Here is a 9498-nt window from a genome sequence, read left to right as displayed (position 1 = left end):
CCCCTCCTTTCCTTCCCCCTCTCCCCTCCCCTCCCTCCCTCCCTCCCCTCCTTTCCTTCCCCCTCTTCCACCTTCTCCGCTCCTCTCCGCTCCGCTCCCCTCCTTTCCTCTCCCTTCCTCCTCCCCTCCCCTCCCTTCCTCCTCCCCTTCCTCCCTCCTTGAACCATCCCGCCAACCCTCTCACCCACCCACTTGGCTCTTCCTGACTTGCTCCCATCCAGTGCTGCCGAGGGTAACAAGGAGGGAGATCAGGGAGACCGTCCTGTCCAACAACGCCAACTGTCTCATCATCTTCCGCGACTGCAAAGACGTGATCTTGCAGAGGAAGGCGAAGCTGCTGGTGCAGGGGAGACTCTACGGCCTCCAGCCCTCCATGGTGACATGGCTGCCGCGGCAAGCGATGAGAGTGCTGGTAGAGCGCAAGGTAGAAGCGTCTAGGATGGAGGAGGAGGAAGAGGAGAAGGAGGAGGAGGAGTCATGTGGGGTGCGGACAGGGGAGACATGGAGTCTGGCAACGGATGCTTCAAGTGAGACGGAGGAGAGCGACGAGGAGGAGGAGGAGGAGGAGGAGGAGGAGGAGGAGATCGTACAAGTCATCAGCATGCGAGAGCTGCACGCGCTGGAGAAGTCCATCACAGCAGCAGAAGTGACGAGCGTGACGGTCAGAGACAGGATCTTGGCGGCAGGCAACATATCATGAGCTTGTTCCCTTACTTACCAAGAGTCATACAGCATCCTGGGAGTACCTTGAAAACCCGTTCGGCCAGCGGCTGCTGCAGCTGACGCTGATCGGAGCTAGGTTGAAGTATCAGGTGTCATGGTCATAGAAGAGTTGTTTCACATCTGAAGGAACTTCAAGGGTTATGGACTTGCCCACCATCTCCTGAAGGTGCTGAAAGATGCTGGTAACCTTGATGGGATGCTGGTTTTGCGACTGACAGCTGACGTGCGATGGAGATGTGGTGGGGAGATGGGATGCCCTGATTGTTTGGGCGGGAGTCGATGCGAGAGAATGGTTCTTGAGGCAGGTGGGGATGGAAGCAGAATGACGATGATGATGACGATGATGATGATGATGATGATGATGATGATGATGATGATGATGATGATGATGATGATGATGATGATGATGATTATGATGATGATGATGATGATGATGATGATGATGAAAAAGCACTGAAGTGCTGCAAGCAGAGCTGTTGCTTGTGATGGTGTTGGTGAATATGACAACGACAACGACAACAAGTCTGAAGCATTCGTAGGGGTTCACAGATGATCGCATTCTCAACTCTCGCTACGAGAAGTTCGTTCCAAAGTGGGAGGACAGGTCTGTAGGAATTGGCTCATCAACCCAGCATCGGGGTGAACTTGTTGCAGTGTTCTGATGTCGATAACATCAGCCACCGATGCTACAGATTCAGGTATGTATCCTCACAATCGATCTATCTTCCCTCCCCGCTCCTCATCTTGTCCTTGCAGACATCGACGTAAAGATCGAGAGGAGAGTGCCTAGTCGCGATGTTTCCCAGCTGAGAACTCAGCAGGTGGAGGAGAAAGAAGGTGGACGAGTATGCAGAGAACTTGCACATGATCCTGTTCGACGAGAGCAGCAGGAGGAGACAGACTAGCTGAACCAGCTTGACAGGTCCATGAGGGAGGAGATTCAGAGTCTCCGGCACAAGGTGGGAGGAGGGCTCGAGTGTCGGCATGCTGAAAGGCGCTGCAGCTGTACATGAAGGATGCCACGATCCAGTTCCTGACAGAGGAGAAGAATCAACTAAGGAAGGAGAGAGATGCCTTGCAGAGGGTGAAATCTCCTCTCCTCTCCTCTCCTTTCTCTTCCTCTCCTCTCCTCTCCTGCTCCTGCTCCTACTCCTACTGATCCTCTCCTACTCCTTTCGTCTCTTCCCATCTGCTCTTCTCTCTTCCCATTCCATATCATCTCTCCTCTGCTCTCCTCTCTCTTCTGTCCTCCTCCTTCCCCTTCTCTCTGCTGAACTTTGCATGTCATCCTGCCACTGATGAGTTGCTTCCCGAGCTTTTCTTGTATGTTCTTACCTAAACTCTGCAAGGATCTGGGCAAACATCGCAACCAGAAAAGCTTGTGCTCTCAGTGCTCTAAAGATTTGCAACATGCAAGACATGTGAAGCATCTCCATCCTTTCGTTAAACGATTGGACCATGGTTGGTTGTTTTTCTTCCACCTCCCCTCCTGTCTTTTTCAACCCTCCCCTCACACTTCTCGACCCTCTCACCTTCTCCCCTCTGCTCCCCCTCTATCTTCGATTCTGCCGTATGCCTACCTTGCAGATGCCTTTCACTCCCTCCTTTCTCTTCTCTCTTGTTCTCGTTTGTTTCAATGTTCATTTCGTTTCGGTGATTTTCCTAAAGATTGCAGCGAATTTCAATCTGTCAGAAGAAGTTTTCTGCGTGAAAGTGGGGGGATTTCAGACATCCATGTGAATTTGATAATTGGTTGAAGCTAAAACTCCAAATAATGAATGACAGATCGAGTACATCGACAAGTTATACAATGAAGCACAGGTGCTGATATGAATCCGCTTTCTTCCTGTCCTCCTCCTCCTCTTTCTCATCCCGCCCCCCCACTACCCCCCTTCCTTCTCCTCCTCCTCCTCCTCCCTTCCCCCATCTCCCCATCTTCTCCCTTCCTCCCTTTCTCTCCTCCACTCTTCCAGGAGATATTGAAGCAAGTTTCTGCAAGTTGGCTGCCTTCGATGCAAGGATCCTCGCATCCGGTTGAAACTTTCCCTTGATATCGCACAGAGCTTGACGTGAACACAGGACTGAACGACTTCCCTGTCATGAATGTAATTGCTACCCTTGCTCATCAAGTCATCAAGTCATAACGGCGAAATCTTCAGATGTTCTGCTCCATGACGTCGAAACTGGATGATGCTCTTCACGCTGGGAGGCAGCTGGAATCGGGGGATTTCGGTCAAAACATCCCGTCCTCCTTGCTTGTTCTTCCTGCGCATGTTTTCTTGTTCTTCTTGCATTGTGCATGATGTTATTTCTGCTCATGTCATGTCTTCTTCAATTGTCTTCAACAAGTGCTATCCTGACCTGCCAGTCTTGTTGTAGATGATCCGAACTCAGCCAACAGCTTCGGCATCGGGTTGTATCTCTCATTGCATGGGAGACAAGCTATGAAGATGAGCGGGGAACTTGCGAGAGTGGTAGTTTTCAAGGTAAACCAGCAGCCGCAGCTGGAGTAGGGGGAGAGAGGAAAGCAGAGGATCAGGAAGTGCAGCAGCAGCAGCAGCAGCAGCAGCAGCAGCAGCAGCAGCAGCAGCAGCAGCAGCAGCAGCAGCAGCAGCAAAGTGAGGGGGCAGGGGGCAGGGGGCAGGCAAGGAGCAAGAGAAAGTTTTTGACGTGCTTTCAGGTGGCATTGGGAAATACAGAAACTCAGTTAAAGCATGACTTCATGCGGAGAAGGTGATCTGAGCCAGGCTCTCAAACCTCTCTCTCCCTCCCTCCCTCCCTCCATCCATCCCTCCCTCTCTTCCTCCGTCCCTCCCTCCCTCCGTCCGTCCCTCCCTCCCTCCCTCTCATATCTGTCCAGCTCTTGACTGTCTCCTCAACCTCGCTTTTCAAATCGTTCCTTCCCTCCGTCCGTATCTTCCTACTGCAACTTTCATCTCTCGCTCTTGCTCATATCTTCCTGATCTTGAATTTCAAAATTCGACCGCAGTCCCTCTCCCGGGTTTCACTCCATCCTTACCCCCGGCAGGTAAGAAGGCTGTCGTGGGAGCGTGTAGGCGGGGACAAGAGGGGACAAGGGAGTGAGGGAGTGAAGGAGGGAGAGGTGTGAAGGAGGGAGAGGAGGGAAAGGAGGGAAGAACCGAGAGGAGGGAGAGAGGGGAGGAAAGGAGCGGAGAAAGCGAGAGACAGGAGGGAGGATGGGAGGAGGATAGGAGCAGCAGCAGCAGCAGCAGCAGCAGCAGCAGCAGCAGCAGCAGCAGCAGCAGGGAGGAGTTGGGGAGGGGGGGAAGGCGAGGAGGAGCAGGAGGAAGAGCAAGAGGAGGTCTGACTCAACATTCAGGACCTCTCTCTCGCCGGTGTCAGGCGTGAAGGAAGAGGACGAGGAGTTTGTTGTCTTCGATCCTGACCAGACCCTCCCCCTCTACATCATCGGTAAGGAACAGCTTCCTTGCCGTTACAGCCCTCTGCTCCTGTCTCATACCCTACAGGTTGCAAGGTTTGAGGAAAGCTTTATTCTCTACTCCACTGCCCATCATCTCACAGTAGCAAGTCATTAGATCGTCCTCTACAGCTCTGATTTCTCGCTGGATATCTCGACTCCATGCTGGTCCTCGTACTCCGTCCTCCTCCACCACCCGAAGTGACCTCAGCTGGTCCCGACGTCCTCCATGCTCCCCCGCCTGTCCAGCTACCCGTTCTTACCGGATGCATCCATGGTCCTGACGCCGCGCTCCTCGCTGCTCCTCTGCTGGCTCACTTCCTGAACAGTCTCGTTGCTCATGTCCTGCAGTGCATGTTGGATCGTCGGCAGGTTCAACGCTATCCCCACGGCTCCCAGCAAGGGGAACGATCGGCGCATGAAACCAACCCCCTTGATGGCACTCGCAGTTACCAGAGAGTACACCGCTCCTCCCAGAGCAGAGGCCAGGACCCCCACCCCCATCCCTCCCAGCACAGCGCTGCCCAATCTCTTGCTCGGCCTACTGGCGGCCTCAAAGGCTGCGACTCGATCCTCTTCGTAAGTCATCCATGCAACTTCAGTTGGTCCTGCCAGAATCGTCAGGCTGTTCCATCCCGGCGCAAACGGACAGGGCAAAACGTCTGCTATCATCGCTCTCATCTCGCCTGTCCTGTCCAGCTGCCTCCTCGTCCCGTCAAAAATGAGAATAGTCTTCGTATACCCGCCCTTCCACCTCCTTTGCTGATTCTCGCTCCCCTCATACTCAGGTTCTCCTCCTCCTCCTGTTCTCCATCTGCCTCCTCCACCTAGTCCCCCTCTCCGTCCTCCCTCTCAACCATCCATTCCTCTCCTCCCTCCCCGCCCCCCCCTCCTCCTCTTTCCCTCGCCATCGTCGTCATGCTGACGGCGCAAGCGAGCATGCGCAAGAATGAGGGTGATGAATTTTTAGAATTCAGGCGATGAGGCTGGCGATGAGGGCGATGAGTAGGGTATGAGATGGGATGAGGGACAAGATGAGGTTGTGCTTGATAGGGGATGCGGGTATCGATCTCGGTTTCTAAATCGGGGGTAATGGCGAACGCGGCGGAGAGAAGGGGGGAGGAAGATGGAGGGGAGGGAGGAGAGACTGAGGAAGGGAGGACAAGGATGAACGCGTTTTCAAGATCCGAACTACATGCTGTCCCCCAACGTTCAAGCAGATATCGCAGCCTTCTCGCGCACTCTCTTCCATTTCTTGCGCTTGCTTTTGCTCTTGCCCTTGTGTCATGGAGGCTCAACTTGACAGGGAGCCGAGGGGTCTCCCTAGCCTCTACTGGACAGACCTTTCTTATAAGAGTTCCACAAGGATTGAGAGTTGGGGAAAGCTTCGAGTTCCTCGTTCCTGGTAGGGGTTACTTCGAAGCTCGCGCACCTGCTAGCCAGCAGGGTGGTTACTTGAGAGTGACGATCCCAACCGGAGCGCAAGGTCGTGACGACCTTCCTGTCCAGACTTTCATGCAGCAGCAACAACAGCAGCAGATGCAGATGCAGCAACAGCAGATGCAGATGCAGCAGCAGCAGGAACAGCACGAGAGTTTTACACCTGGGACTGGGGCTTTCCAGGTTCGGGTTCCTGTGGGATACCATGGAGGTCAAGACCTGCTGGTGAACGTGCCAGGGCGAGGAGGTTTCATGGTGAGGATCCCACAAGGGATGACGACCGGCGATACTTTCGAGTTCACCTTGCCAGCCCCAGCAGAAGCGAAACAGGAGAGCAGGAGACAATCTCTGGCGTCCAGCAGGCTGCGGCAGCAGGCGGGCACCAGCATTGTGAAGCAGGAGGCGCTCCGAAGGCTTCAGACTCGCTACATGGCGAGAGAGCAAGCAGTGGCACCGTCCTTGAGTGCAAGGGGGAAACTTCCGGCGGGAAGGAGGAGGTTGAAGGAAGCGGGGAGGAGGATGGAATTGGCAGGCAGCCTGGCTGATGCGGTGGCGTCGGCGGTGACATCGGCGGTGCAGAATGCAGTCCAGACGGCAGTCGCAGAACAGAATGCTACGGATGCTGCCGCCAACACCAACTCGTCTCCTCCAACTCCTCCACCCCCTCCTCCTGTCTCGCCACCGCCACCACCTCCATCACCTGCTGCTGCTGCTGCTCCTCCACCACCACCACCACCTCCTCCTCCTCGTCCTCCTCCTCCTCCTCCTCCTCCTCTTCTCCCTCCTGCCCCCGCACCCGCACCCGCACCCGCACCCGCACCCGCACCCGCACCCGCACCCGCACCTGCACCCGCACCCGCACCTCCTCCCCAAGCCGTTTCTCCTCCCGTCGCTGCAAGCACTGGCCAGGAGGAGGAGGCAGGATCAGCACAAGTGGATCTCGGGCACAGAGACTGGGGTCAAGCTTTCGCCAAAGGCAAGCCTATCGCAGCTCAGCAAGTGCCAGAGATCTACCAGGGAGAAGCATACGCTGCGCCTGAGGGCTCGACGAACGCGTACCAGGTGAGCGTGTACGCTCCACTGGCTCCTCCTGGGAGGAGAAATCGTGGAATTGCCACCAAGTGGTCACCGGGGGATCAGGTCAGTAGGAGGGGAGGGAGGACGTGAGGAGAGGGAGAAGGGAGGAGGAGGGAGGGCGACGTGGAAGGAGCAGTGGGATTGTTCGTCCTTGTGTGAAGGAAGCGTTGAGTTCGCGGCTCCAGTCTGACTTTGACATGTGCAGGCCTGGACTTATGACGAGAAGCTGAAGAGAAAACCGCAGACGTTCCGCTGGCTCACGAAGCCAGGGAATTGGGAAGAGGTCGATTCTTGGATGGGGAACCCAAGGCCGGACCCTCGATTCTTGCAAGGGGCGTTGGAGGAGGAGCAGGAGCAGGAAACACACGCAGAGCAAGAGAAGCAGGATTACATGGACAGAGACTAGGAGATGAAGCCAGCGACAGGAAGGAGACATGCGCTTGACGAAGGCGGAAAGGGAAACTCCGACTGGAAACGAAGTTGGAAGAGGAAGAGAGGGCTGTATATATGACGAAGTAATGAAGGAAAAAAGTTGGAGGGGTGGTAGGACAAGACTGAAGCTACACGGGATGCTTGCCCTCAAAGCTCCTCTCCTTGTTCCTAGAGATCACCACGAAGTCTCCGAGCTGCGAGACCTGCGGCGCCGAGGTGGGCCCACGAGAGTGAGATCAGCTGAAGAGGAACAGGGAGGGGGGAGGAGAGCTGGATCGATAGCTGGGAGAAGCAGCGGGGCGTGACAACGAGAAGTGAAGCGAGAGTGAGTTTTGATAAGAGGATGAGCAGGGGCAGAGGTAACAGGAAGTGGTGATGGTGATGGGAGCAGTAGCAGCAGCAGCAGCAGCTGCTGCTGCTGCTGGGGAAGAGAAGCAGGACAGGAGTTTGACGTACCATCGCCTCATTCATAAAGCTGAGCTCGTCCTCCCCTGCACAGACTGCACGCAAGGTCAGCGTACCAGCCGATGAGCATTCCTCTAAGTCTCACCGACTACCATGACCTTGGCATGCGGAGCATATCGGTGCAGCTGCAGCCACCATGGAAATTGTCAGTGAGAAGGGGAGGAAGAGCAGGAGGAGGAGCAGGAGGAGGAGCAGTAGGAGGAGCAGTAGGAGGAGCAGTAGGAGGAGCAGGAGGAGGAGCAGGAGGAGGGAATGAAACAGGAAGGATGAGGAAGGAGGGAGTAAAAGAGAAACCAGAGGAGAGGACGTTTCTGCTAAGGGTGATAGAGAAGGAACGAGAGGAGGTGAAAGACCAGGGAGATAAACCCACGTGTTCGGGAATTCCCAAACGCTCCTCACAGTGAAACTTCCCAGTGACATGAATCACAAGGGGAGCCTTCCCATCCTTCACGCCGCCTCTGGTGAGCTTTTCCCCTCCTCCTCCTCCACCACCACCACCACCACTCAGATCGCCCCCCCCATTCAAGATCTGCGCGATGCTGTGTGCCATGGTCGCGTCCCAAAGGTTCTGCTCAGGCAGTTCAACACGGCATGAGGAGTAGGAGCAGCAGGAGCAGGAGCAGGAGCAGGAGCAGGCATCAGGGGCAGGAGCAAGAGCAGGAGCAGGAGTTTGCATTTGAACCTGAGCTTCCAGCATGAATCGGCTCCGCTCCGCGCTCCACCCGATGTACGGGCATGCAGCTCCTTCCTCCCCTGCCGCCTGCCCCTGGGCCCCCTTGTCTTGCCGAGAGAGAGAGGACGTGGAGGAAGATTTTCCTTCACTGTTTCGTTTGCCCTCAGCAGCTACCTCTTGCTGCATCAACTGCATCTGCTGGGTGAACTTGAGCTGGTATGGTCCAGAAGCCGGGGGCACTGGGAGAGGAGGAAGGAACGAGCGTGAGGAGGAGGAGAGTTGGTCAAGGCTGGACATGCCTCGATTGCCAACCACTGAGATGTACCTGAAGGCGAGAATGAGGGATGAAAGGAAGTCAGATTGCTCGTAAAACCTTCTCGGTGCGTTAGCAGCAATCACGGGGATACCATGCTCTTTGGCAAACTCCACCTGTCACGAGGATAGGGAAGAAAGGAGGACAAGGGACGTCAGGACGGAGTCGACGAAAGCATGCGGGGTTGAAGCCGATTGGGATGAGGAGGAGGAGGAGGAGGAGGAGGAGGAGGAGGAACAAAAGGAGAGGGGGTGGGGAGGAGGAGGAGGAGGAGGAGGAGGAGGAGGAGGAGGGAAATAAGTATGAGGAAGTGCAAGTGCACGATCGAGAGGATTAAGCTGAGGGAGGACAGGAAGAGAGGAAGAAAGGGAGGACAGGAGGAGGGAGATGGTGGTGGAGGTAGAGGAGGAGTGGACAAGAGATTTACCATCTTCCTGTAGTCACTCGGGTAGTTCATCCATGCTCTACCGTCTACCATCATGTCTCTCTCGCTGATGATGCCCCTCGTGTACTCGTCGATCACCCTCTGCGCATGCTCTCACTCACTCGCCCACCCACCCAACCACTCGCTCCTACTCTGCCTCAACAACATTCCTCACCTGGACGTCCGTCTCAAACATCTCCAGTGACAGGTGCAGGCTCCTACTGGCCCTCATTCGCTGGAAGCACTCTTGCAGGATCCCCAGCTCAAGCTCATGCGCCGTGGGGTCGTCGTGAACCTCCCCGATCAGGACCTGCGACCAACGGCATGAGAAACTAGCAGCGTCCCAAGAGCATGCTCGACCACATCGTACCCTCCCGCCAGACTTGCGATGTCTGCCAGCGAGCTCGGCACGATCGAGCGAGTGACCGGCGGCTCGCTGCTACTGATCACCCTGACCACCTCTAGAGCCTCCTGGCTGCATGCTGCGACTTTCCGACTGGAGCCGACGAGTG

At 55.7% G+C, this 9498-nt stretch overlaps 4 protein-coding genes across 4 annotated transcripts in view; 2 read left to right on the top strand and 2 right to left on the bottom strand.

Annotated features, from left to right (window-relative positions):
* Nucleotides 1-3441, top strand: part of GUITHDRAFT_109788 (hypothetical protein) — a gene marked incomplete at both ends in the record, with an annotated part of 5490 nt that extends 2049 nt beyond the window's left edge. The window contains 13 exons of the mRNA XM_005831260.1: nt 253-661; nt 723-812; nt 860-905; nt 958-1028; nt 1263-1327; nt 1378-1421; nt 1480-1560; nt 2697-2756; nt 2803-2828; nt 2883-2955; nt 3103-3209; nt 3263-3341; nt 3404-3441. Of these exons, the coding sequence (XP_005831317.1) occupies nt 253-661; nt 723-812; nt 860-905; nt 958-1028; nt 1263-1327; nt 1378-1421; nt 1480-1560; nt 2697-2756; nt 2803-2828; nt 2883-2955; nt 3103-3209; nt 3263-3341; nt 3404-3441 (1189 nt within the window). The remainder of the gene's footprint in view (nt 1-252; nt 662-722; nt 813-859; nt 906-957; nt 1029-1262; nt 1328-1377; nt 1422-1479; nt 1561-2696; nt 2757-2802; nt 2829-2882; nt 2956-3102; nt 3210-3262; nt 3342-3403) is intronic.
* Nucleotides 3442-4411: 970 nt separating this feature from the next.
* Nucleotides 4412-4843, bottom strand: GUITHDRAFT_109787 (hypothetical protein; the record flags this gene model as incomplete). The annotated part of the gene is made up of 1 exon (XM_005831259.1): nt 4412-4843. The coding sequence occupies one exon, from the start codon at nt 4841-4843 to the stop codon at nt 4412-4414; it is 432 nt and encodes a 143-aa protein (XP_005831316.1).
* A 1011-nt stretch (nt 4844-5854) lies between these two features.
* GUITHDRAFT_139878 (hypothetical protein) lies at nt 5855-7085 on the top strand (the record flags this gene model as incomplete). Its single annotated transcript, XM_005831258.1, has 2 exons — nt 5855-6742; nt 6885-7085. The coding sequence occupies 2 exons, from the start codon at nt 5855-5857 to the stop codon at nt 7083-7085; spliced, it is 1089 nt and encodes a 362-aa protein (XP_005831315.1).
* Nucleotides 7086-7650: 565 nt separating this feature from the next.
* Nucleotides 7651-9467, bottom strand: GUITHDRAFT_139877 (hypothetical protein; the record flags this gene model as incomplete). Its single annotated transcript, XM_005831257.1, has 7 exons — nt 7651-7701; nt 7947-8144; nt 8259-8678; nt 8990-9088; nt 9162-9296; nt 9320-9378; nt 9437-9467. The coding sequence occupies 7 exons, from the start codon at nt 9465-9467 to the stop codon at nt 7651-7653; spliced, it is 993 nt and encodes a 330-aa protein (XP_005831314.1).
* Nucleotides 9468-9498: the final 31 nt, after the last annotated feature.

This window comes from Guillardia theta (genome assembly GCF_000315625.1).
Source record: "Guillardia theta CCMP2712 unplaced genomic scaffold GUITHscaffold_41, whole genome shotgun sequence".
NCBI lineage: Eukaryota > Cryptophyceae > Pyrenomonadales > Geminigeraceae > Guillardia > Guillardia theta.
This window is presented reverse-complemented; position numbering and strand designations above follow the sequence as displayed.